This window comes from Theobroma umbraticum, unplaced genomic scaffold (genome assembly GCF_002168275.2).
Source record: "Theobroma umbraticum cultivar Fairchild unplaced genomic scaffold, ASM216827v3 scaffold_4.1, whole genome shotgun sequence".
Taxonomy (NCBI): domain Eukaryota; kingdom Viridiplantae; phylum Streptophyta; class Magnoliopsida; order Malvales; family Malvaceae; genus Theobroma; species Theobroma umbraticum.
In genome coordinates, this window is record NW_018397258.1 from 1,444,527 (window position 1) to 1,471,984 (window position 27,458).

A 27,458-nucleotide genomic window follows, 5' to 3' on the forward strand; every position below is an offset into this window, starting at 1 on the left:
GGATCATTGATATTAGTTTGTGAAGAACGTTAAAGATCCATCCCGGGACCTCAGCCCGGGATGAGGTGAGCCACTACAAAGTGTCGGTTAAAAGCATCCGAGGACTTTCAAAAGTTACATAAAGGCTAAAGCTAGCATGATAACCCTCCCAAAATAAGCATGCACAGTCTCGGAAGCTTGAAAGACATGTAAAGCTACTTTGAAGCAATGATTGCAGTTCATCGACAAGAATAAAAATCCTCTGTTTTTATTTGATGTACTACTGCAATGTCTCTTTTCATAACTTTGTTTTATGAATTCAATTTTATATATCAATTAAAAATTTTAATCTTAAACCCTTAAATTTTAAACTCTACAGTATAAATCATAAACTATAATTCATATTATAAAAAGTTTAAGAGATTACTGACATGAAATTATGAAACGAATATCAAACAAGATATCAAATAAAATAGATGTATCGATATTTATCAAATACTTAAATTTTAAATTTTAAAACCTCTAAATTCTAAATTTTAATATAAAACGTTTAGAAAGTTTTCAAACATAAAATTAAAATACCGAATAAGACGTCAAGTAAGATAGATGATTTCAACATTTATTGGAACCAGATACCATTAGGCATTTGCAAAGAGAAAGACACTTTTTGTATTGCATTTGATTATATCAAAAATAGCAGAAAAATGATTTTGTCTGATAAATGTGTAAATTAATGCGTAGTTGCAAAGCTGGATAAGCATTGAATTTTGGGGTTGAGGAAGAGAGAGAGTATAGTTAGGGTTGGGTGCTTGTGTTTTGATGTCATGTTGATGTGATGACAACTATCCTAAACCGGGGGCCATATCATCTATGGAGTTCGGTCTTCTTCCCATTTTCATATTCATGTATATATATATATATATTTGACTGCAAATTTAAACAAAAAGTTGAATTAAAGATTTCCCAAAGTACATGAATTGCCTACACTTTTGTTAAACAATCAATGACGAATTGATAATTTAACCACCACTAGGAGACGTGTTCCCACACTAAAAGGCTTAACAAACTCATATGTGATTTGATCAATAAAAGCTCATTAATCTTCTTTTTTTCTAAAAAAATTTTTCTAACTGTTGTTGGTAGTGATTGAAACTTGTACTCATTAATTTGGAGCAATTAGCTAGATTCCTAGAGGTGAATTGGAGTTATCAAACCCTTGAGAAGAAAAAAACAAATCAAATTGTTTGTTGCTGCATGCAATTACACTAATCGAGGAGTTACCCCTCACCATTTTTCTATTTTGGTTGTATTTGTAATTTATTTGCTTTTTTTTTTCAATTAAGAGGCTTTGTTTTGTATGAATTAATATAAAATTCTTATTCTTATCATATCTAGTTGTATAATTATTCAATTATAGATTATTACTAATGGTTAAGACGATGAACATGAGATCTTACGTATGAACATTTGTATTGAGTATTTAATTCAATAATAATCATATCATATGTATTTTCTATTTTTTAAAAAAATCAAGATAATGATTTTATGGAAGATCCATTACCAGTGAACTACTATAAGGTGAGAAGCATCTGCTTGATTTTTTCAAAATTAATCCAACAATTCAACTTTATGATAATGTTATGAGATCATTATACTTTAAAAAAAAAAAACTTATTGAAATGTGCAAACATCTGTTTCTATAAATTCAAAATCTCACTCTTTTATCAATTGTGAGATTTCGTTTTATTTTTTTATACAAATTTATAACACTCTTATTTCAAATCAAGTCATCTTGCTTATTTCACCAATTGAAGCTTTTAAAAATAATTTCGATATCATTTTATTATGAAATTATTATCTTTTTCTCTCTAGATTAATTTATTATAAAATTATAATAATAATGCACATCACACACTTTTATAGGGTCAAAATTTCTCCCTTACCTATCTATTTGATATGAGACTTGGTAACAGTTGCACTACCTTAGAGTCAACCTTCAAATCCCAAGCCAAAAAAAAAAAAAACAAAGGAGAGAGATGAGCAAAAAGTCAGACAGACGAAGAAACCAGATCGATCCGTCACGTAGAAAGAGACATACTCGATCGTCATCCTAGCCTTGCGCCTTCTTACCGTTACCCGAAATTCCTAAAATCAAAAAAAGAATCCTAAAATAAAAAAAAAGTCAGCAGAACGAGGGGCCTAAAAATCATTAAAAAAAAAGAAAAAGAGAACTGAAAATTAAAAACTAAAAGAGGAAAGAAATACAGGGTGAAAACGAGGAGGAAAAGTCCAGCAAACCTTCCTTCCACGGCATCCAAAGCACAACACCAAAAGCAAAGCAGCACTCCACCTCTGTCCTCAGCAAAAGCAAACAATTCTTTCCCTTCCAGAGAGAGCAACAGAACGGAGGGACAAACGGAAAACTAGAAACAAAACCTTTCCCTTTTTCCATTTCTATTGCAGAAATGGATGGCTATCCAGCCGCAACAACGCCGAAAACCCCACAAATCTCAGAAATGTTTCAGAAATTCGCCTTGGCTTTCAAGACCAAAACTTTCGAGTTCTTCGCCGACGACGACGATAACAACAAGAACCCTTCCGACTCCGACGGATTTTCCCTCCTCGACTCCAACGAAGACTTCATCACCGACCAAAAGGTCGTCGTCATCAAGCCCGACCCACCTCCGAATTCCTCTTCCTCGATTAATAACAGTTTCCAGAAGAGAACCATCGACACCCAGATAGCCGACTCTTTGATTTCTTCTGTTTTTGCTGCAGTTTCTTCGTTTGAAGCTTCCTATCTTCAGTTACAAACTTCGCACGTTCCGTTCGTGGAGGAAAGTGTGAAAGCAGCTGATAGAGCTTTGGTTTCTCATCTCCGAAGGTTGTCTGATTTGAAGTACTTTTATAGGGAAATTCGAAAGAATCCCAATTGTGAAGCTGGGTTGTCTCTTGGGTCTTGCTTGGAAGCTCAAGTGCAAGAGAATCAAAGCAAGTTGAGAGCTTTGGAAACGGTCTCAAACCGGTTACAAGAAGAGATTGATGAAAAAGACAATGAAGTTTCATCTTTGAGGAAGAAATTAGCTGAGATTCAATGGGCTAACACGAAATTATCCAAAAAATTGTCTGGTAATTTGAATTCAGCTTGTGATGTTCTATTAACTGTTAGGGTTTTTTATGCTGCTCTGCATGATGCTTGTAGAGCAACCCATAAGTTTAGTAAGATTTTGATTGGTTTGATGAGAAAAGCTGGGTGGGATCTTCATTTGGTGGCGGATTCGGTTTATCCTGATATTGATTATGCTAAGGAAGGACACAATAGATTTGCATTTTTGTCATATGTTTGTTTGGGGATGTTTCGGGGTTTTGATTTGGAAGGGTTTGGTTTGAACGAAAATGAACCTCTATGTAATGGCAATAATGCTTCTTGTTCATTGAAGCAATTGCTCGAGCATGTGTCTAGCAATCCGATGGAGTTGCTGAGTAGGAACCAAAACTGTGAATACTCAAGATTTTGTGAGAAGAAGTATCAAGATCTTATTCATCCCACCATGGAGTCATCAATATTTAGTAATTTGGATCAAAATGAAGTTGTGCTGAGTTCATGGAGGTCATTGAGCATATTCTATGAGTCATTTGTTAACATGGCTAGTTCAATATGGACACTTCATAAGCTGGCCTTTTCGTTTGATCCTGTGGTTGAGATATTTCAAGTTGAAAGGGGAGTTGATTTCTCAATTATATACATGGAAGATGTTACCAAGAGATATAACTTGCCAGGCGAAACTAGGATGAAAGTGGGGTTCACAGTGGTTCCTGGATTTAAAATCGGAAGGACTGTGATTCAGTCTCAGGTCTATTTAAGTGGGTTGAAATGTACAGGGTAGTTGCTCAAATATTGCACCATGTAGAGAACTAAGTTATAATAATACTTCTCTTTGTAAAAGGGAGTTTGGAGCAAAGGGTTTTTGGGTTGGAATCTTTGGCTGCAATCTGTGATAGGCTGGGAGTGTAGATAAACTATAATGACATTATGACACTGGAATCCTAAAGATCAAAGTTGCAATTTTATTGGCTGCCTTGATTTATTGTCCTTGAGAAGATAGATACCTTTCATGTAAACACCTAAAGAAATGCTAACTCTGTTTCTGCATTTGGCACTGGGCTCTCTCAGGAGGGACTGTGGACTGTGGTATGGCAGCTTCTTGGCTATCTTCTGATACTTAACTACATCTCCAGTTTGCGAATTTCTTTTCTTACAATTCTCTTGTGAGTCCAATGTAGAAATGACTGTAAAGCGTTCTCTCCCCCTTCTTTTCTTTTGCTTTAAGCTTTGTGAGATCTTCTGACACAAGAAAAATACTACCCCAAATGTGTATCCACATAGTTGTTACTTATACAGTTTGACTTTGTGTTATTCCACCTTTTTATGTTGTGTCTTTGATTAAAGCAAATATGTTGAGCAAACCTCTGTTGCTATTTAAATGTGGTTGAGTTTTTAATGGCTTCAGGTTGGCATGGATTACGCACTTAGATCTTATCTTCTGGGTGTTTATAGAAACTCTTTCATTGCTTTCTTGGGTCAATTGAATCTGGAGCCGTCATCCATGCATTTATTCATATTGATGGATAACATTTTTGCCCAAGGCATTTATTTTTGTTTCATTTTCTACCCTTCTTCAATGTATGCTATGTGAGTGTTCTGTGGACATCTTATACTCTAAACTCCCTTGCACTTTAAAAAGAAATGTGGTGAAAACCAGCTAAGAGAACTATTGTTCTGCAATGAATATGGCATGATTCTTCATTTCTTGTCTCAGTTATTTACCTTTCTTTGATCTGATGTGATGTCTCAGACACAATGATCTTCTTATGTTCTTTTAATGTTATATTATCCAATTAGCCTTATAATCTGAGCACTTGTTCTCTAAAAGAAATGTGTTGTTGTGTTTCTCTAATTTACTATTTTATCTACGGTGCTAAGTCTTTGGATTTACAGTATAAAGAAGACCAGTATCAGTTGCCCCAATACATACAAGTAACTCTGCATTTGCTGATATTTCCTTGCCTTTTCAGTGTGCAACTGTTGGTTTTACTCTCTGCAAATAACTTGTATCTACCAATTGCTTCTTACTCTTTCTCTCTTCACATACACCTGCCTAAGAATGGGGTCAATCCCATCAAATGACAAAATGAGACATTGCGAAATTTCCTGATGAAGGTGCCTACCATATTCACCCTTTTTTCCCCCTTAATTTAGCTGAAAGTTGCAACTACATGAGTGTGAGTCCTTATTTGTTTTCACTTCACCGGTCTGGAACTCTGGATCACTTCACCAGCCAGTTAATCTGAAGTTTGAAAGCAATGAATTGTAAAGTGTTACTTGTTGCATACCTTTTGATTTATACTTTTGAAATATACCCTGCTCATTAGCGTTTCCCTTCTCTCCACAAGTTTCTTGCACGTCATGATTTAATGCCTTTTGTCCTGATCTTATTGTTGGATTCCTTTGGCCTCACAAGTCCTTTCGCTCTGCTTATGATATCTTAGCTACTTCGCTCAAACTGAGATCCTGTCCAGTACTTTTGTCTTGGTATTATTGTACCTGCGTGGCTTTGTGTTTCAACTGTCTATTATTGCTCTCTTTGACCATGGTGTCATTCCAAGTTCCTCCCTCTCGGCAAAAACCTCATTTTGCTAGGATGACACAGTGTTCTGTTACTTAAATCATTGATGATTGATTCTAATCATATGGTAGGAAGCTCCATCTGTGTGTTTGGATTTATGGTCATTTTGATATACCTTTTATAACCATGCTGTCAGATAGAACTCCAGTGGACACCATAATTCACTTAAATATTTCAGTGCGCATTGATTTGACTTATCATGGACGATAATCCCGGTTTAGGATTCTCAACGTCATTAGCCTTTATGCTTTTGTCTGGTTGTGTTGTGTCTGGGTCTGGGCTTCTTGCCTTTAGGTTTGAAGTTCTCTGTGCAACTTTCGTTATCAGTAAGCATCATTTTCCTCCATTGTTCAGATCTTTACCATGATGATCAGTGACTACAATGGGCCTTTTAGGCCCCTGCCCTACGAGAGTTATGGTTTCCTTTTGGGTCAGGTGCAAGAAGTCCAAACTTAGAATGCTTTCCTTCTAGCCAAAAAATCTCTTTGGAATAGAAATGCCACTGTTCAGAAAACTAAACCATAGCCCAATGTAGTATCTTACCTAAATTTAGAATAATAAAAAGGCCGTTGTTTGGTGAAATTTGTCTTTGTTATTATTCTGTAGTTTAATATTGATTTTGACATTATATTGACTTGTAATACACTGAGAACTTTGAACTTAATCCTAAAAAGGGACAATGTAGTTTACTCACTTGGTAGCAAGTATCATTAATCCAGCAACCATTGCATTAATAAAAAGGGGTTGTTTCCTTTCTCATTTTTATTCTTTTGTTTGGTTGGTTTTTATTCCCCAAAATATTGGTTTAACCATGCCCATCTCCCCATGTTAATGACTCTATTCCATACTATGGAATACAGTCAAAAATTTATTGGACAAAGATGTCCCTATTTATTGACAATAATTACAATTTACAAATAGAAAATGAAAATGAAAATAAAATATTATATTACTAATTTAATAATAAATGTTTAATGTTTAAATTTTTAATGAAAATTAGAAATTAAAAGATTAAAATATGAAAATACAAATAGAGAAATAATAAAAAGAAATGGAAATAAAAAATTGTATTAATAATTTAATAATAAATTTTTAATATTTTAAATTTTAATGAAAATAAAATTAAAAGATCAAAAAAGGAAAAATATTATTAAATTATAATAATGAGTAATTTTGTCTAGTTTACTAAATTATAATAAAGGGTAATATTAACATTTTATTATTTATTAGTTAACTATTCCAAAACTATTGCTACTAACCAAATATTAGAATGAGTTATAATAACAATTTCTACCCTATTCCATTCCATGAATCAAATTATATAATAACTATTCTATTATATTCATTCCTTATTCTATTTTTACAAAATAACTATTCTATTCCATTATGTGAATCAAATATACCGTAGGTCTCGTGTCTATTAATTTACGGTTAGACTTGATGCGACATTCATGTAATCTTACCATCAATCAATATACAATAATTCATTTTTAAAAAAATACAATGCATCTTGCTTCATCTTCATCGAACTATCAATATATATTTTTATTTCTCGTTTTCACTCATCTTCATCTAAATGTTTTCATGAAATTATTAATTAAAAAAGCACATAATTTCTTATTGAAATTGGCATATATAAATTATGACTACGAAACTTTGAACACCCTTTTCAATGGTGCACCACATTTTTTTTTTTTGGGTACAGCGATTTCTTTTCCCTCCATGGCCATAGTCTTCTGAGGTTAACTTAACACTCAACAAGATAATGTACTCCCGGAAAGTACTAAAATAAGCTTATCATGACCATATATTTGAAACCAATGAGGAAGCATGATGTAGACGCTCGGCTTCAATCCGATAGAAACGGAGACAAAGGGAAATGGAATACTATCAAATAGACAAAGGCATGGCAAACTACCTAGGCTTTTTTTTTTTTTTTCAAAGGCGTTAAGTATTTATTAGATATTTAAGAAGGGGAACGATACAGCTCTTGCTTTTTGCTAATCTGTCGGTCATAAAATTTGTCTCTCTAAGAATACTGATACTTGATGTATTTGGTTGTAAATTTATATGTCAGATATATGATAAAAATATAGAGATACAGAAGAAAAACGAAACCTAGAGCAAATAAAAAGTGAAAATTTTAATTTTAACATGCAAAATGCTTCCACCCAAAAGAAACCTAGCATTGCACATCCTCTTTTGAGTAATCTGCCTTTTTCTTCTTCTATTTCAAGGAATTAATCAAACGAAATCTTATTTGCTAACTTTAGTTAGTAGTAAATTTGTTCATAAAAAAATAAAAAATAATTAATAAAAAATTAAAAGTATCGTTTAAATGAAATCTTATTTGCTAAAGTTATATCATATCTGTGACAACAATGACAATGCCTCTCGCATGTTATGATTTTTTCAAAGAACTATATATCTTGGGTCATAACTTCATACAATTCTCATCTTTGCTCTAACTCGAATTTGATTAATGCAATACATAGTTTACTTACTCGTCAATGGGAGGTTAAGATTTATCATATTAATAGAGAAGGTAATAGGTTAGCAGATTTCATAGCTAGTAGGAGCTTTGAGTTAGGGAAAGTCTTTTTGGTTTTCCATTCTCCTCCTGTTGGAGTTAGGGAAATTCTTATGTATGACATTTTGGGGATTTATTTTCGTTGGATGATTTGAATATAAATTTTTATTCTCCTAGAGAAAACTATATATATATATATATATATGTTATGAACACTTTTTTAATAGTATTTAGAGAATTAAATAGATGCATTTAATGCAATAATTCAAATAAATTAATTATAGTAAATTGAAAGAAAATATTTAGGTTATAAGTTATTTGTAATGAATAAAACTTGGGTAAATTGAAGTTTGGTTAACTTTGTTTAGATCTCAGAGTTATACACACTACAATGTACATTTACATGTTGAAGTAAAAATTAAAATGTGTTTCACTAACAAAGCAAAAATATTATAGAAAATTGAAAATTAAACATTCAACTTTAATGAAATAAATAATAAAAAACACGATTTTCCTCTACATGCAACCATTAGATTTTTTTTTTCTCAGCAAATATTGTGAGGTTTTTAAAATCATTTTATTAATACAATGGAGTTGTTTAAGCTAAACAAAAATATTAACTAGCATCAATAATCCATGCTGAGTTCCATTCGGTGATTTATTTATATGCTTTTTTATGTTGTTATAGTTATACGAAGTTACAGATATTGAATTTATATGTGTATATGTGCATGTGCGCATGTGTGTTTGCATTTATTTATGTTTATGCACGATTATTTTGTTTAAGGAAATGAATTGGACCAGAAAAAGAAAGAAAGGAAAGGGAGAAACAAATTAAAGGTTGAAATTGAAAGATATTAAGCTAGGATTAACCATGAGCATTGGAAGGAACTATTATGACATAAGGCTAACCGTCTGAGAACCATATAAATTCATCAGCAAGAAAGCCTTCATCTTCATAAGAGTTCTTTCTAGTGGTAGACCAGATGTTAGGTTTCCACAAACATTGAAATTCAAGACATCAAAATCCGTTCCCATAATTATACTAAGTACTAACACAAGCTAGAATAAAGAAACCCCCAACTGTCTTCTAAGAGAACATATCTTAATAAGACAACCTAACAACACCAAGTTAAAAGCAGCAGGAAGAAGAAGAGAGAAGAAACAAAGAAACCCTAACAGTTTCACTTGTTCAGAAGGGGGTGACACCCACATTGGTAGAAGCAAAGAACCCATCTTTCATGAGCACGTCCTCTCCTTCCTACATGCACCAGACCCCAAAACAAAAACAAACAAAGAGAAAAAGAGAAATGATGATTAGTTCTTTAGGGTTGAATGGCCAAAGCAGAAAGGAAGAAAAAGAAAGAACAACTTTAGGGTTTGAAATACCTGTGGGCGTACGTTAGTTTTCTTCACGGGTTGATCAGGCATAAGTCCGAAATGTATGTGTGGAAAGTGGGCCCACTAGAAAGGAAAAAAACAAATTTGAAAAATGAAAATTATTCGCAGTCGTTGTTTAGCTATAGTACACCAAAGTGACTAAACGTCCAAACCCTAGCTTTCGTTTGTTGCCTTTAGCAAAGACATGGAAAAAAGGAAAAGAAAATGTTTAAAGAGTAAAGACATTCTGGAATCTTGGATCTCACATTCTTGGCAGCGGCACTAAAGGCCTCTCTGTGACTTATATCAGGATTCCCAGCTTTGATGCGTTGGATTTCGTCCCTGCAGATTTGATAGGTAGATGTCAAGATCATGCATGTGCTTCATGGTTTCATTCAAAACCTTTTGTCCAAAGAAGATTAAAATGGAATATCTTAATTTTAAGTCTGAAAACCATAAAGTAGTAAAGAATTATCATCTAACTTTTAATGTAAATTGGAAGCGAGAGGGGAGGGGGTAAAATCACTTACTTGATGAAGCGGTTGTAGGCAGATGGGACTCTCTGTCTCTTCTCCGGAGCTGGACAGAAAACAGACAGAACAAAGACAAACAAAGAGACAGATGCATTAAAATCACCTCGCTGACTTTTTTTGGTAACATGTTGGCTTTCATTCTCTCTCTCTCTCTCTCTCTCTCCATCATCACCTCATCATCATCTCTATAGATCTATCTATCTATCTATCTATCTATTTATCTTTTGCATGGATTCTTCTTTTACATCTAGTTTCCCGGGGGAGAAACCTGAACCCTCTCTTTCTTAATTAATTTCAGATATATGTACATGGACAAAAACTGGAAGCTCGCTAGTGACATTTTGTACGCTAGGCTTCATGGTAAGGTACCCAGAAAGAGAAGAGAGCAAATGAATCACTCAATTGAGTAAAAAGAAAAGATTTTTTTTACCATAAAAAAAAGGTTGTCTGAAGAAAATAAACTTTGTGAACCAAAAGAAAAAGTTTCAACCATGAGAATAACAATGCAACTAAGCAATAGCTATAGATCTCCAGCCGAATTGGTGGTATTGCAGCCATATAGGCAAGAAGGAAAAAAGAAGGTCAAAGAGCAAGAAAGAAGAAAGCATAGACACTACTAGGGAAGTAGGCTTGTAAGGCATAGGGGTCTTGACTTTTTGCCTGAACTCTTTCTCAAATTGGAGTAGAGAATTCTGAGTATTGAAAAGGCTAATTAAACTATACAATATTAACTTTCTCCAACAAAAAGACCCAAATCGATTTGGTGTGGCTAGCTAGCTTGTAATTTCTAGCTAGGAAAAAAACCATGTGAAAGCATAAAATAATAATGACAGTAAACAAAATGTGAAGAGTCTCACGTCTGTTGACCACCGGAGGTTTGGGGATCTCCTCAACTCCTCCTCGAATAGCAGGCATAACCGTGTCACTTGGGTTTGGCTGATTGATCAGCACGTTCGGCGGTGCACTTCGGATCTCCTCCTGGCATATATGTAAATGTGACCCAACACAAAATTTTAAAAGGACACTTGAACAGTGCGTGGAGAATTAAGTGTGAAAAGTGTAGAATTTGAAACCCTAATTTCTTCACAAACGAAAATGAATAGTATTTACCAGGAGATTCTGAGGGGTAAATAAAGAATGGCCAAGGTGAAGCTGATTGGCTGCAGGAAGAAGCAAGCCACGCATGTTGACGGACAAAAGATTGGTGCAGTGGCCGCATCGAACTGTGACAGTCTTGAACAAGCTAGTGCAAGGAACACTCACCTGATGGATACAGATAAAAAAAAGAATGCAATTGTAAAAACTTAAGAAAAAAAAAAGCCCAAAAGGGTTTGGAGGAAGGAATAACGAAACACAATGGGGACAAAAGCGAAGGAGAGAGAGGGAGAGAAAGTGATACAGCGAGAACTGTGTCGCAAAAGTTGCAATGGACGTAACAGAGCTGGTCGGAGGGAGATAGGTGGTCCGGTGAAAAAGCAGCTGATGAGGACGACATCCTTTTGATTTTCCTGAATTTTTTTTCTTATTAAGGCCTTGATTTGATTGATTGATAGATTGACTGATCAGTGGATTTTGATAGGTTTCTCACACCTTGATCTGATCTTCTTGATTGTTGAGTTGCTAAAGATACAAAGAAGAGGGTGAAGGATAGAGAAAAGAGAGATAGAGAAAGCGAGAGAGAGAGAGAGAGAGAGAGAGAGAAAACAAGGAGAGATAAGAGATACTACTAATATAACAGGAGATGGAACAGAGCCAGAAAGTGTTTTCGTTCTCTCTCCCTACTTGTTGTATTGTAAATATGGCTCATTTGTACATGGTTGTAGTTTCAATAGTTTGTACAAGTTATTGATGTATCATACACAGGCCCCGGTAGAGATAAAAAAAAAGGGAGAGAGGGAAATTTTAATAAACGGCTGAGGTTAAAGGGCAAAAGAAAATGAATGGTTGGCATTCCCAATGGATGTGTTCTTGTAAGAGAGAGAGAGCAGAGGCGGCAGAGGTGGGGGAGAGGAAGTAAGAAAGGGACGTGTGCATGGGAGTGATTAGCTTTGGCTCATTCACTTGTTGTTTTCACAGTTAAGAGGGGCTGTGAAAGCCCTTTCTCGGTTCTCTACAATTCCATGGTGTCTCCAACTGGGCCACAATATCATATCTTTGTAAAAACTCTTTTGTTAAAATAAAGCCCTAAATGCCGGGCACCTATCCTCTATAGATTTTACTTTAGCTTTGGTGTAACCTGGTCTGGTCTGCCTTGCCACCTCCAATCCAACGTACCCACCTCACTACACATTGGGACTCATCTGTCTTTTCCTTACTATGCCCCTCCAAAAATGGTGGTTTTGTATGTTAAGAGCCTGTAAAAAAAAAAAAAGAATCTGTGCATTGGCACCGTGTGAAATCTAACCGGCCGTGGCCAAAAGGATAAAATGAAAGTCACTAATGCTTAAAGAATAGCCGAAAAAAGGACTCTGAATTTTAGCAACCAAAGAAAAGCCAAGGAAGAAGCTGAACCTGTCACTTATTTTCTCATGATATTGAACATCCGTATTCATTCATTCCAAGATGTGATAGAATCGAAGATATTAGCACATAGAGTGTCACATATATACCAGAGTTGTCCTATCATTTCATAAGGAAAAATCATATACTGATCATCAAGAGTACTTCTCTAGAATCAACATGCCAAAATGGCATCCTGGGTGGTTTTAAATCCAATGCACTTCCCGGTGGGGTTCAAGATGAAAGAAAACAAGAAGCAAAAATTTCTCAATGTCATCCATCAGGTTTTCTTATCTCTCAAGGGGTTGGTAATTGCCACGTTAGTTTCTGACCTTGTTATCTGATGATTCCTTCCAAGTCCGTTTCTTGAACTTGACTTTTAAAATGAAGAATTATTAAGGTTTACACTTAAAATAAAACTACTGCATAAACATTCATATGACCCCGTAATGTAACAAATAGTTATAGTTTGGTCGCCGGCAGCTTTCAGGATAGGTATGCCTGCTACATTAGGCAGCTGGTAATAGGCAGAGAGGACTCGTTTTGCAGATACTCTGCGCCTCCTTGGGAGGGAATTCAGTATTTCACTGCCAAATTATTAGTATATAGAAAGAATAACAAAATCAAACAAAAAGTATTACACTAAAAAGCTTTTGATATATCGATTTGACCACTCAGATATCTTCTCTCTCACACATGTACAGAGATACGTAGTTGTCAGTGACAACAGAAGACAGAAATCCTTTAATCGAATTTACTTTTTTTTTGTCCTTGCATTGCATAGAGATGGATTTTCTATTTTCTATTTTCCTTTTGGATGGTGTTATAGCTAATTTGGTTAGGCCTCTATACCTACGCTGCATCTGCTCCATGGAGGGTTTTACTTTTTGTTGCTAGATGTTTGCAAAGTAACCCTAACTTTGCTGAAAAAGATGGCTGTCATTTCTCTAACATTTTTGAAAACTATCACCATCCATCCCCATGTGTGCAAAAGGGTTTTGTTTTCCCCAGATTTGCCCTTAAAGGTAAAATTTTAAGTCACCTAGTTACAAATGACCGTGGGTCCTGTATGGATGCCTTGGGCAGGCTTTGAATGTCTCTCTGTAGTTAGGGCATCGCTGGCCTGGCAGGTTCTGTTGGACGTTAATGGTATGCCTTTGGAGCCACACCCAAGAACAATGGCTGGTGGTGGCCCCTGGAGTTACAAATTTAGCAACCAAAGGTCCTTTTTAACCCATGATTTTCCATTACATATATCTTATATGGTCCAGTCCTTTCATGTATTACACATCCCATGGGGTGATTTCCATTCCCTTCTTTTAACCTACTGACTAGTCAATTTTCTAGAAGAAGAAGCATACAAGTTTAATTGGGTTGTTCTTTTTCTCTAATTCTGTTAAGATGATTGATTAATAAGATGCTAACCTAAAGATACATATGTAAAAAAACACATATTTCGCAACAATTCTAACGGAAATTTTCAAAGAAAAACCCTCATTTTTTGTATTGATACCAATAAATACATTAATCTACCTGGTCCAACGATTTTTTGAATTGAATGCATTTATTTGGCTTAGTAAAAAGAATATATTAATCTACTTATCATACGTACATAAATATGCTATACTAGCATAGTATAATATATTATTAGCATCAGATATTGGGTTAAGGAGACAAAAATATTAGCTGAAACATAGCTCTCGACATATGGGCGTTTTCGTACGTTCAAAGTCATTGTGGGACACAAGGATGGAGGTCGGACTCAGACATATAATTGACTGGATCCGACCAAGGAGACCTTCAATGGAAAAAAAAAAAGACACTCTAATGAAAACCTTAACCCATCAGAGAGCGATGGCCTACTTCCAAAGTACATCTCATCTTATTTTAATCTTTTGGTTGGACACTTGGACTAAATGCCCTTTCTCTTCTTCCATCCACCATTTTTCTCTTTGAAAAGCTCCCCTGACAATTTTACATGAAATCTATGAGCATGCATTAATAATGCTATAATTCAATTGTATATATAAATGGCAGGTAGACACATTCAATGCTTCCATTAGATGGAGAATTTGTCGCTAGCTAGCCAACCCTTTTATGAACATTTAAGAAAATTCTGAAATTTTGTAACCAAAAAAGAAAAAAAGGAAATGCTGAATATAGCTTTGGAATAAAGCTCAAAGCATGTTGAGAGAAGCAATATACAAACATGGAAGTTAGCTGAAAGATTACCTGAAAATGACTTCATTCCCTGCCTATAGTTTTCCTCACTGATTGTTGGGATGTCGACCCGCACTAAGCCAAAAATAAAACAAATTGTTTTCCCTTTGTTCAGCCTTCCTCTCTCCTCCCACCGAACCCTCATTGACCCATTTTCTAACCCTCTTTTGTTTAGTCAAAAAGGGGGCTCAAAGTTGTTCTTGCAATAATAATTAATTTCATATTTATTTCAATTCTGATCAAAGCATACTCTATAAAATTATGTTCTGAGAAAAAAAAATGATTTGTATTCAAAGGCATGGATGTTGCTAGTGTTTGATTAATTAATAAAATGAAACTGGCATTTGATATAAGAAAAAATATAAGTTAAGAGTAATACAGGAAAACAGTAGAGAGATATGAGCGGTAGATATCCAGCGAGTGTCTGGAAAAAGCCTGCGAGGGGGAACTCTAATCTCGGTGAAGCTCTGAGTCCGGTGATGGGGTAGAAGTCCAATAAAGATGACATTTATAGGGAGGGTGAAGGGTGTAGCCTCTTTTGGCATCTCAAGCTGCTGCTGCTGCAGTAGCGGAGTAGCCAGTAGGGAGTGAACAGTTTCACTGTGAAAACAAAGTACGTTGTACGTACTGCCAACTGCGTCGAGGCAGCCATATCAGCCCTCAAAGCAAACAGATGGGGCTCCTCCCTCGCTCAGGCTGTAGCCTCGAGGCACGTTGCCAACATAACATGAAAGTAAGATACATGCATCTCTCTCTTTCTTTTTCTTTTGTTTTTGCTTGCACTGCCAATGCCACCTGTACTGACTCCTTCCCCAACCCCCCTCCCTCCCACTCTTTAATTGGTAGTAGTATGATTTTTATTTGGCTTTGTGATTCAATTCAGACAGAGTCCACCCCCCTCTGCAGGTGCAGCAGGATTCAGGATCTACTGACCCAGTTCTGATCACTTCTTGCCTCTTTAAGTTTTCTTCCCCTCTTCATTCTTTTTCTTTTTCTTTTCTCCAACTGAGAAAACTGTGAATGGGTTCTAGTATATTAATACTAATCAATATTCAATTAAAAAGAAAAAAGCAGCTGCAATGGCAAATGATGTTTAGATAATTTTGTTTGAAATGCCAGTTGGATTTTTGTCACCGCTGCCCCTTTGCCAGTGTCCCGACAATTAACAGATCAAGCTCGCAAAGCTAGCATATTGCTGAAATTAAAGGCACCTAGATACTTGATGAGACCCCGTGACCACAAAGTGAAATTGACCCCACGATCGGACCATGACAAGGAACCACCTTGACTACACGAAACGTCTGTGTCGGAGCAACGAAGAGATTTGCATATGAAACAAAGATGAAAGTTTTCTGTGATCAAGCATAGCTACAGAGTGATTTGATCTGTTCTAACAAATTATAAGCAAAATTCTCTTAGCAAAACACAACCACTTTCAACATTTGGGTATTAGTAAAATTGCATCTCTAGTTACTTTGAGAGCCAATAAATAATGAGGAACAACGTACAAGCTGCAATTACTGCAGACAGGATAAGAGTATCTCTTGAACGCCTCCTTCTGATAGAGCCTAGAAAACAAAGGGAATTAATTAGTAATAAATAATATAAAGAACAAAAAGTCAATAATAAAGATACACTGAAAAGTACCAAGCAGGCCACGGATAACAGGGAACTTGTCACTTAGAAGTTTTACTTTCCCTTGAACATCTCCAAACAAAGCTCTTTGGGAGCCCAGCACTGCCCTTGTCGTTTGAGCTTGATTGATCACATCATCTATCTATAGCAAGCAAACATATTGGTCAGGAAGATGGAAATTATATAACTCTTTGACAGATAGGGAAAAGGGGAAAAACTACCCAAAATAAATAAGATACAAACGTGATTTGTAACATGGCACTGAAGCTAGCAAAACAAAATATTATGACACCCATGGGAAGCCTAAAGTGTCCTTCCATGTGTCACATCAATCTTGTCAAGTAAAAACGGAACTGAAGTGCTTTTAAGATAACCTAAATCACCTGTGGACAGCTATAAAAAAGGATGTGTAAGCAAAGAAGGATGCTTGTTTGTGTGTTTGTGACAAGTTTTGGTCGACGAGAGAGAGAGCGAGAGAGGTTACAGGATCCGTTTTGGACTTCGATTGAGTTCCCCTTCCCCCCTCCCAGCCCAAGTACAAAAGTTTCCTTTTTGGGTATATAAATTAGAACTTAGTCACATATTATGTTTCACTTGAGCTGAAAATGCAGATGATGCAAAATCCCTGGCATCACTCCTAGAATGAAGAATGAACTGCTATAAATCCCCAACTATGATAGCTGATAATAACACTAAGAAGAATCAACTTTCAGGGGTCATGAGTCTCCTGCGTAGTGTTTGAATTAAATCCAGTTCCTCCTTCCATGGCAAGAAAGCAGTCAGGCACACATGTAGTGGTGATGATCAAGTAGCAAAAGGGTATACATCATTAACCAAAAAAAATCAAACAGATCAAAGGCCATCATCTAAACTGGAGGAATGCTTCTTATAGGCAAAAATTTAGGAAATAGGGCTATGTATTTTGGGGTTGTATTTTCAGACTTCGCTGTCATTTATTTATATGGACTTGATTCAAGGTGTGTGCATCTCATATAAAAAGGGTTTCTGTCAAAACTTTGAGTTAGCTTCTGGTAACTGAGATTTAGATTTTGAGAATAGAGATTTTGGGTTCTACAAACCAAATCACTAGTTTTAGGATCTTTCTTCTGTTAAGTGTAATTGTGTAACACATCCAAATCAACATCCCCTCTGAACCATTAAGTAATTGCAAGATAGAACATCTTCTGGAAAAACACAAAAGGGGAAAGTTCTTTGCACCAAGATACACATTGATGAAAGAAAGAACATTTAATTCTTACATGAGCTATGCTTCCATGGATGGCTGCTCGCTCTCTGAGTAACTGCATTCTCGGTGACATACTCCCAGATGCCTGCATGAAGGCAGATAAGGTAAACTTAGGGAAACAACGTAGTACTAGCAATGAGAGTGACAAAGTTCAGAGTTTAAATCACATGACTACCTTATACTCACTGATATCATCCCTGACAGAACTCAGAAGCTCTGCATGCTCCCTCATTGAATTTATATTTCCCTTGATTCTTCTAAATTCCTAACAAAATTTATATCATTACTCCAAAAGGATAGAAATACTAATCAACTTGTCCAAATGATAAACATCTAAAAGCAGCAATAATCAGGGGTTATTCCATGGAACATGGGCACATTAATTTATAGTGCAATGAACCAGAATAGCAAATAAAGCACCTAAAGAAATCCTATGTTTCGGTTCTACAGCAGTGTAAATGCATAAGGGAGGACTATATAGTTCAGAAATTGAGAGCTAGTGAATGCATTTGGGCCTTAGTTGGATCTGTAACAGGTAAAAGCGATACTACAAGGCTCTTCTTCCACTTCTCTCATGGTTCGAAATGAGTAGATAAGGACACTTCTAGTTGTCAAACACGACAAGACTGCAAATCACATGTTATCCCTACAGCAAGTTTTCATGTATATGGAAGCGATTTCATGTATTCCCAATTGTCCATGGACAAAAAAATGCTTCTTTAAGTACACATATAGAAAACAGAACAGATAACCTACGAAAGAAATTATAACAAAGTTTGAGCTCCAAAGCTGCTATAACTGTATTAAATTGTTGATATGAAGCTATCAATTATTTAAAAACAAAACCATGAACCAAAAATCTTTTCAGAACTTCATGGAAAGCAACAATAAAAACAATACCATATTTAATACTTATGCATTGCAATAAACAAAAATCCAACTCTTGTTCAAGAATTTTGGACCAAATGCTACCTTGTTGCTTGTACTATATATTTTCTCCCCTGAATTATTTATCAAGCAAATAAAAATCATGGACCATGAACTCTTAAATAAATAATTTGAATGATTAGAAGTTGTGGGACTATTCTACGCCCTAGAAGAAAGGTGACTGCTACACTCATAATTTGAACGTAGGACAAGATATCACAAAATATTCATATCTCTTTGAGGCTCATAATACTTGGTAATAAACGTGGAAATCTGACTTATAAAAACAAGTCTAGATAAGAATTACACCATAGTCAAGTGGAATAAACCTGAGTAAACTCATGTAGTATGTCTCTATGCCTTGCAAGCTTCTGTGTCACTGAAGTAGTCGGTGCAGCAGATGCAGCACATCTACTCATAGCATCATTTGTGTCCAGCAGTTTCTCAAGCAATGATTGAATTTCCATTTCCATAGACTTCCATGACCTGCTTGACCCAACCGTTGGCGAACCAGTATCTAAATAACTTAAATGTAAGTACATATCATCACAAAGGAAAAGCAAGCTCACCGTATTCCTATGGATTCCTAAATAGAATAAATCTTCTTAACAACAAACAATTCTCTGTTTTAAACAAATCCAATCTATTTAGCTCTTAGAGTTTGTTCAGTTCTTCAACAGATTTCTTCACAATTTCAGAAATCTACAAAAAGAAAATCGAAAATGCAATGCATATAACAGAAAATAACAATCACGGGAACGAAATTCAAAACAGGGACAGAAAAATGGAAAAAGGTAGCAGGAAAATGAGCAAACCTCCTTGGGTGAACCTAGCACCCAGCTTAGCATAAGAAGAGAGTTTGACATCGAGATCGCCTTCGATCTTTCGAGCTTCTCTCCTCAGTTCCTCCCAACCGGATTCTTGTAGATCCAGAATCGGATCCGTCATTTGGATCTTTGTTCTTCAGATTCGGATCCCTCGCACTTTTCAGCTTCTCCCTCTTATTGGCCTTGGGTTCTTATGTGGATCCAACGGTGGAGACAGTTATTACAGTTAGTAACCCTCATTCAATTGGAGAAATCAAAATGCTGCTGGGTGCTGGGACTACTTGATTTTGTTCTTCTGCTTCGATTTTCGATTTCGATCTTCCTATTTTGTTTTTCTGTTTCTCTCAGGGAGAGTGGATCTCCTACGGGTACTTGGCTTGTTGGAGATTGTATCCGGACCGTTGAATTGAACATGAACATCTAGAATAGATATGCCTGGGCCTGATTGATTAGTCAAAATAGTAAAATTAAATAAGTTGCTTGAAACATAATATTTGTGGTCCTTTTAGGAGTGAGAAAGAACATTGATAAGAACAATCCATCCATAATGACGTGCTTAAACATAATTTTTTTTTTCTTTTTATTGGTAATGAATTTAACTTTGTGAGAAATTGTTAGCGGTTAGATGTCAAAAATTTAAAAATAACAATGGATATCTTGTAGTTGGATATTTTATATTATTTTTGATTAAATAAGATTATAAATTTGATAAATAAAATTACGAATTTGAATAAAAATTAGATTTATTTTTTGTGAATAAATTTTAATTTATTAATTGAATTTTTATTTATAATATATATAAAAATTTATTTTAATCGGAGATATAATGAATAATTTTAAGATATTTGAATATGAATAATAATTTTAAAAAATTAATCAAATATTTATATAATTCAAGATAAAATATCTAAAAATTAAAGAATAAGGAATACCTATTGACATTCTTGTAAAAGGATAATAAGATCTATGCCGTTTGGAGAAGCGGATTGGGGACGGCTCTAACCCAATCCAAGCTTTGATTGAACCGAGAATGGCCCAAACCAAGAACAAAACAAGGGTTGTAATCTCTCAAAAGATCGGCGCTCCGGCCTCGGTGACCAGAAAAATGGGTAGAACCATAATGGACCAAATGCTGCTCCCGGTTGGCCTTCTTCCAATGTCTCACCCTATCTATTTTTCCTTACTAAATTGATTTTCAGAACTAATTGTTTCCATAAATCAAGTTGAAACTAGCTTTGGAGGATTCCGTCGGCAACTTTTCAGTGGCAGTTTAGTACGTTTTTCAGCAGAGCAATGCATTGAAAGTTCAAAGCAATAACCTTATCTTTCAAAGCATTGCTCATGTCATTCACATACTCTCTCATCTTTGTGATAACTCCACAATTACGTAGCTGAAATGTAGAAACATTCTTTCTTACATCTTTGTGATCATTCTGTATTAACTAAACATCATTGCCAGTTGCCATCGCATCAATATTAATGCCAGAAAATTGAGTATCGTGTCTTCTTCTAGAGGACTCTGACATGCGCAAACCTCCTGCCACATGATTAGCACAGGCACATAATTAGCTGAATCCGACTGCAATTAATTGAACGACCTAAAATTTTGTTAATACCAATCATATAGTATGTAGTTATGGGTGATCATGCTTCATTATGATTAATATGTGTAGAAAGTGATGGGTTCCGTCATGCTTACACAATATCACGAACACCATCATTGATATCTAGAGGTAATTTAATTTCCTAGCTCATAATTGTCAGATACACCTGCTCATTCACATCCATCGTTTAAGCTTTCCGAGAAGAAAATCTCTAGCCTAAGCTACCTCTCTCATTGTTTTGAGTCCCTTCCAGTACCGTGACCAATCTTATGTATTGATTTTATGAATTTGGAGGCTTGAAGCAAGATCCAAACAATGACCCCAATCAAAGAACATGATTTATTTTCGTACACCCAGTATATAAAATGACTAGTTGAATTGGTGTTCAATTTTGAAAGATTTAAATTTGAATTAATCTTTCATTCAATTCAGAGTTTGGGTTTATTTATATGTTCATATCCTTTTACTATCAAAGAGGCTTTATCTCAATAATAAAGAAAATATTTTAAAATCTTTAAATCTCAAGTTAAAATCTCACTATACAGTATATATCTATATAACTTAATTTTATATTAATTTTATTTTTATATAATTGAAAGAGATAGGATTCGAATCTTATTTTTTAAATAAAAAAATAATACATTAATTAACAAGTCAAATATTCAAATATTTATATTATTTTATATTATTTTATTTGTTTATTAATTTTTTCTATTTCATTTATTATCCATCATAGTTTATTTGCCTATAGTTATTTGTGGGATATCAATCTAATTGTTTGGTAAAGCTATAGTTATTCAGTTTTAGTGTAGGCTGCATTTCAGTGATAGCGAAATGAAAATGAACAGGCACCGCAGATTTGCCAATGTACAGATCAACCAGCTAGGGCTTTAGCTGCCATAATTGAGTGGCCTTAGCTCATAGGCTCGGTCTAAAGTGCTTTGGCCTTCTGCAAAATTTCCAATTCTTGCACCATTTAGAAATAACTTGAAACTCTCTCCAACAAGTATAACTATATCCCCCTGGACCTTTGAAACGAGAACGTCTCTTCCAAATTCCACCAAGGGATCTGTGCTGCTTAACTGCACTGTGGAAAATCCTGCAACAAAGGCAACATATTTCCAGTATTAAAGGCAACCTTATTTCTTAGCTAGAGAACTGTAGCAAACATTTTTTTTTATAATCCAATCCACCATCATAACATCTTGCATACAAGAATCGAAACCTAACCCTTGTTGTTACTGCAGATGGCAAACGCAGTGCTCAGTTTGAGCACACTCTTTTGGTAACTCTGCATTCCCAGTGCTTTTTCTTTCATGATATCTCTACTATATATAGTCGTGTTTTGAAGTTTTGTCTCTTACAGAAACGTCGGCATATGACCATTTTGCTCCCGAGTTAGCCATTTGCCAGTGCAACCTTTCTTGGTTGTCTTGCAGAAGTGATCTGTTAGATGATAGAGAATCACGACACGCCTAACACATGAATGTTTCTTGCTAAATGAATATTCCATGCATGAACAGAAACTGGAGTGAAGTTCTTACAGTCGACCAACGTTCATTTTCCAGTGTGTTTCCTTGGCTAAATAAGTAATCAGTGTCATCTTTATATTAACGGTAAGAGATTGTGAAGTACCCTTTCCGTTGGATGAGAGCAGTGTATTTGCTAAAGTAATGGGAAAGAAAATTATACAATTTTTTTCATTTAGTTTGTAGCGTTCATTTGCAGAATAGTCATAAATTGTTTTCTTTTTGTTCTAGAATAATTATAATTTGTTTGCACCATGATCAAAAAGCAATATCGAATTATTACCTTTTGTGAATTATAATAAATCATGAATTTTGTTTTAACATGCGAGTCAGGCCTGGGGGGATTTAGTTGGCTCTGATTCGGCCCATTGGTAATTGGGCTTGACCACTGAAGCCCGCTTAAATTTGGGCCTACGTGCATTGATTAAGGCTGGTCTTTGGGCACTAATTTTTTAAAACTTTGGGCAAGGCTTCGAAAACAAGGAATTAGACTCGGTGAGTTTTCAGGTTGGGGTTTAAGGTCGCATTCTAAAATTCTATTGGGCTCAACCGAAATTAGTAATTTATTACATTTATGTTGTAAATTTAACTATACTATATAAGAAAATAATATTTTATTATATTATATCAAATTCCAATCGTGACACGGTAAGTCTTTCTTGGTGATAGCTAATGTGACAAAAACTGACCTGCGTGGGAAATGATGAGGGAAATAAAACTGGAAGTTGATTTGGATATATTGTGAAAATATATATAAAAGTTAAAATTGTAGAAAGAATTAAAATCAAAATTCTTCAAAATTTTTTACTTAATTGTAAATTCCTTATTCAATTTTAATTTCATTTAGGCAAGTTAAATAATATACCTATTATATTTAAAAGATTTTTTATGTTGTATTGAAAAGGTTTTTCTTTTATGTATTTATTTTTCTTTTGCTAAATTAAATTTTATAGGATAAATATTGAAATTAAAAATTTATATTTATGAAATTTGAAACTTATAGTTACAAATTAAAGCACTTCAATATTTTGGAGGGGATTGAAAAGTTGTAAATATATTGTAAGGAGGGCATTGAAACATTTATAAATATCTTAAAGTGTTTAGAAGCATCCAAAAATTAGAAATTTATATTAAAGTGTTTAGAAGCATCCAAAAATTAGAAATTTATATAATGTCTAGAGTCTTCCAATGTAGGAGGTCTCGCTATATAAATAAACACCATTTTAATAATGGCTGTCACACATCTTTTGTGGGTGTCACAGGTAGTTAAGAATAATATTACTTGCCTTATCCAGCCATTTAAAAAGAGTTATTAATTTTCAAAAGAATAATATTACTTACTTGCCTAAAGAGTTATTAATTTTCAATGTTGATGTTAGGTAAAAATAATATTAGTTGCCCTACCCGACCATTATTGTGAAAAAGTTTTTTTGTGAGTTACTCAAAAATAATTTTCAGTGTTGATGCTATTCAAAAATAGTATTATTTAGGTAAAATTGTAAGAGATAACATTCCTTATAAACCCAATTCAAAAATAACGTTCATTATAATTTTAATTATTTTTAGCCACTTTTTGACATAATTTAACAAAAATACCCTTTAAACAATTTCAAATAAGTTAAAATAGTTTCAGTTTTTGCTATCCGGCCATCTAGACAAAAATTTAAAAATTAAATCATGATTTCTCTTTCTTTCCAAATATTGTTTATTTCGTCATCTAACTTTTTCTCACTATCCCAAAAAGCAGAGATGACATCCAAGTATGCGTTTTAGATTCTTATAATTTATATTCATAGAACCCCAAAGTTAAAGGGTTGAAATTAGATAGATATATCTTTAAACACTATATGATTTTAGTAACTTAAATTTAGCCGAGAGTAAGCAAATTAATTAGTTATTAGGTACTGCATTACTGATTTTTAAACATTATATCACTAGTTTTTAGATATTGTGAGATTAATTTTTAGACATTATGTGACTTAATCATTGCACCTTCGATTTTTAAGCATTATGTGACTAGATTATAGATATTGCATGACTAATTTTTAGGCAATGTATAAGTCACGCAATGTTTGAAAACTAGTAATACAATACTTTACTAACTAATCACACTTTTATTAACTAATCATGCAATGCCTATCAATCAGTCACGTTATAGTTAAAAATTAATCATGTAATACTTAAAAATAGTCTCGTAATATTTAAAAAGTAGTTATACAATACCCAAAAATCAGTTGTATAATACTTAAAACTACCAAAACTATTGAATTTTATTTAACAAAATCAATAACTTTAAACAACATACCATATTCCATTTAATAATATAATCAACGAATATGCTTACTTGATAAGGAATGCTCAAAATGCTCAAAAGTTTTTTTTCATGTATCCAAAATTACTCCAAAATGCTAAAAATGCTCAAAACACTTTAAGATTTTCTTCATGTATCAAAAAATATTTCAAAATGCTCAAAATGCTTAAAATTTTTCTTTCTAGTAAAAAATACTCTAAAAATGAATGGTTTGGTGAAAAAAGCTCAAACGATATGAGTCGATTTAAGATGCAAACCTAAACATATAGATTAGTTTCATTAAAGATAATTTTGTCTGAAATTAATTTCTTTTGATTAAAAATTATTAAAATTATGAAGAAGATTATTTTCAAAAATACTTTATTTATGAGGGATATTTTTGAAAAGAACCCTATTATTTATCTTGTCCAACCATTATTGCTTAAGAAAAAAAAAGAATGAAATTGAAGGAGATGGCGCAGATGTTAGTTAAAGAATAATACTACTTGTCCTATCTAACCATTAAAAGAAAGTTATTAATGTTGATCGGGGAGGGCAGTAGACTTGCTTACTTCATGTCAAATAGAGGTTTTGAGATAGAGTGTAATGTTCAATTTTATGATTGTCAACCAATAGGGGCTACTACCCTACTTGTGAACAACATGTGGGGTATTTGTTTTCTTCGTAAAGTATTTTTTTCAAAAAAAAAATATTAATTTTCAGTATTGATGTTAGTTAAGAATAATATTACTTGCTCTATCCAACCATTAAAAAGAGTTATTAATGTTTATCGGGAGAGAAATAGACTTGCTAACTTCATGGCAAATAGAGGTTTTGAGATAAGGTGTAATGTTCAATTTTATGATTGTCAGCCAAGGGACTACTACCTTATTTATGAGCAATATGTGAAGCATCTGTTTTCCTAGTATGATTAGATAATAAAGTATTTTTTTTAAAAAAAAAGAGTTATTAATTTTCAGTACCGATGTTAGTTACTAATAATATTACTTAATATTACCTACCACGCAAACAGTTATTAATTTTCAATGTTGATGTTGGTTAAGAATAATATTCGTTGCCCTGCCCAACCATTATTGCTTAGAGCAAAAAGAAAAGTTTTTCTATGAGTTATTAATTTTCAGGATGTTACCAACCATTATTGCTTAAGAAAAAAATAATAATGAAATTAAGGGATGGTGGCGCAGTTGGTGCAGTTGAGGGTGAATTTGAGCCTTTCGCTACAAAGTTCATCACAATTGATAATAATCACGTAAAAATTAATGATGTCGTGTGTGTAAATTTTTTACATTAGTTAAAGATAACATTACGTGCACCCACCATGATATGCCATGTTACCACCCATCCATAACATGATATGTCATGATCAATCATAACTGTTAATGATATGTTATGTAAATTTTTTATATTAGTTAAGAATAATATACGTAGAAAAGGGTGGGTTCCGTCTTTCTTACTCAACTATCACGAACACCATCATTGACATCTAGAGGTACTTACTTTCCTAGCTCATAACTATCCAAGACACGTCCATTGTCACAGTAGATGGAGATCCACTAGCTACAGGATTCCAAGGAGAAAATCGCTCTCTCATTGTTTGAGTCCCTTCCGGCGCCGTGACCGATCTTGTGATTGATCTTATGAATTTGGAGACTTGAAGCAAGATCCAAACAATGAACCATTATATACACCCATTGTATACAAAGGGAATATCTGGAAATTTTTAATTTTCAAGTTTAAGTTTCACTATTCGTGTGTATTAGTCCAATTTTATATTAGTTTCTTTAGGTTTATTTGCTTAGTAATTTTTTTCCATTTCTTATATTGTTTATCATAATTTCTTTGCCTATAGTCATTTTTGGGTTCGGCAAAGCTATAATTATTCAGTTTTAGTGTTAGGCTGCATATAAGTGATAGCGAAAGAAAATGAACAGGCACCGCAGATTTGCCAATGTACATATCAACCAGCTAGAGCTAGGCCTTTAGCTGCCATTCTTGACTGGAGTTAGCTCATAAACTCGGACTAATGTACTCAGGCCATCTGCAAAATTTCCAATTCTTGTGCGATTTAGAAATGACTTGAAACTCTCTCCAACAAGTCTAACTATATGCCCTCTACCTTAGAAACGAGAACGTCTCTTCCAATTTCCACCAAGGGATCTGGGCTGCTTAGCTGCAATGTCTTGAAATCCTGCAACAAAAACATCATCTTTCCAGTATTCTAGGCACCCTTATTGCTTAGCTAGAGAATTGTTGCAAACACATTTTTTATTTTTTTCTGGGTCCAGCTTCAGTCGATCTGCAGCTCTACAGAAATTACGTAAATTTTTTATGACCTAACAAACAAAAGTTTGATGAAGGAGGTCAAGCTTTGCAACCGAAGCAAGGTCATATCGTACACTTACGTGTTGCCAAAGCTCCTGCCCCTAGGAGCCATCCAAAAGGTGAATCTAGAACTTGCAGGTACTGTGGTACAGGCATCCGTACATATAATAACAAGAACTGGTAAAGGAAATTTATGCGTTTCTTTTCTCTTCTCAAGACAGGACTACGG

General features: G+C 34.3%; 3 protein-coding genes across 3 annotated transcripts; 1 reads left to right on the forward strand and 2 right to left on the reverse strand.

Annotated features, from left to right (window-relative positions):
- The first annotated feature begins 2,206 nt into the window (after positions 1-2,206).
- LOC110413634 (DUF641 family protein (DUF641)) lies at positions 2,207-4,504 on the forward strand. The gene has a single exon (XM_021424521.2). It carries the CDS (start codon positions 2,445-2,447, stop codon positions 3,864-3,866), a length of 1,422 nt encoding a protein of 473 aa, XP_021280196.1. The 5' UTR covers positions 2,207-2,444; the 3' UTR covers positions 3,867-4,504.
- A 4,526-nt stretch (positions 4,505-9,030) lies between these two features.
- Positions 9,031-11,927, reverse strand: AFO (Plant-specific transcription factor YABBY family protein). Its single transcript, XM_021424523.2, has 7 exons — positions 11,509-11,927; positions 11,220-11,372; positions 10,967-11,087; positions 10,107-10,155; positions 9,843-9,918; positions 9,586-9,660; positions 9,031-9,457 (listed from the first exon to the last, which is right to left on the reverse strand). The coding sequence occupies exons 1-7, from the start codon at positions 11,602-11,604 to the stop codon at positions 9,389-9,391; spliced, it is 639 nt and encodes a 212-aa protein (XP_021280198.1). The 5' UTR covers positions 11,605-11,927; the 3' UTR covers positions 9,031-9,388.
- Positions 11,928-16,134: 4,207 nt separating this feature from the next.
- GOS12 (golgi snare 12) lies at positions 16,135-19,880 on the reverse strand. The gene is made up of 6 exons (XM_021424578.1): positions 19,452-19,880; positions 18,966-19,153; positions 17,885-17,974; positions 17,723-17,794; positions 16,476-16,605; positions 16,135-16,396 (listed from the first exon to the last, which is right to left on the reverse strand). Exons 1-6 carry the CDS (start codon positions 19,582-19,584, stop codon positions 16,299-16,301), a joined length of 711 nt encoding a protein of 236 aa, XP_021280253.1. The 5' UTR covers positions 19,585-19,880; the 3' UTR covers positions 16,135-16,298.
- Positions 19,881-27,458: the final 7,578 nt, after the last annotated feature.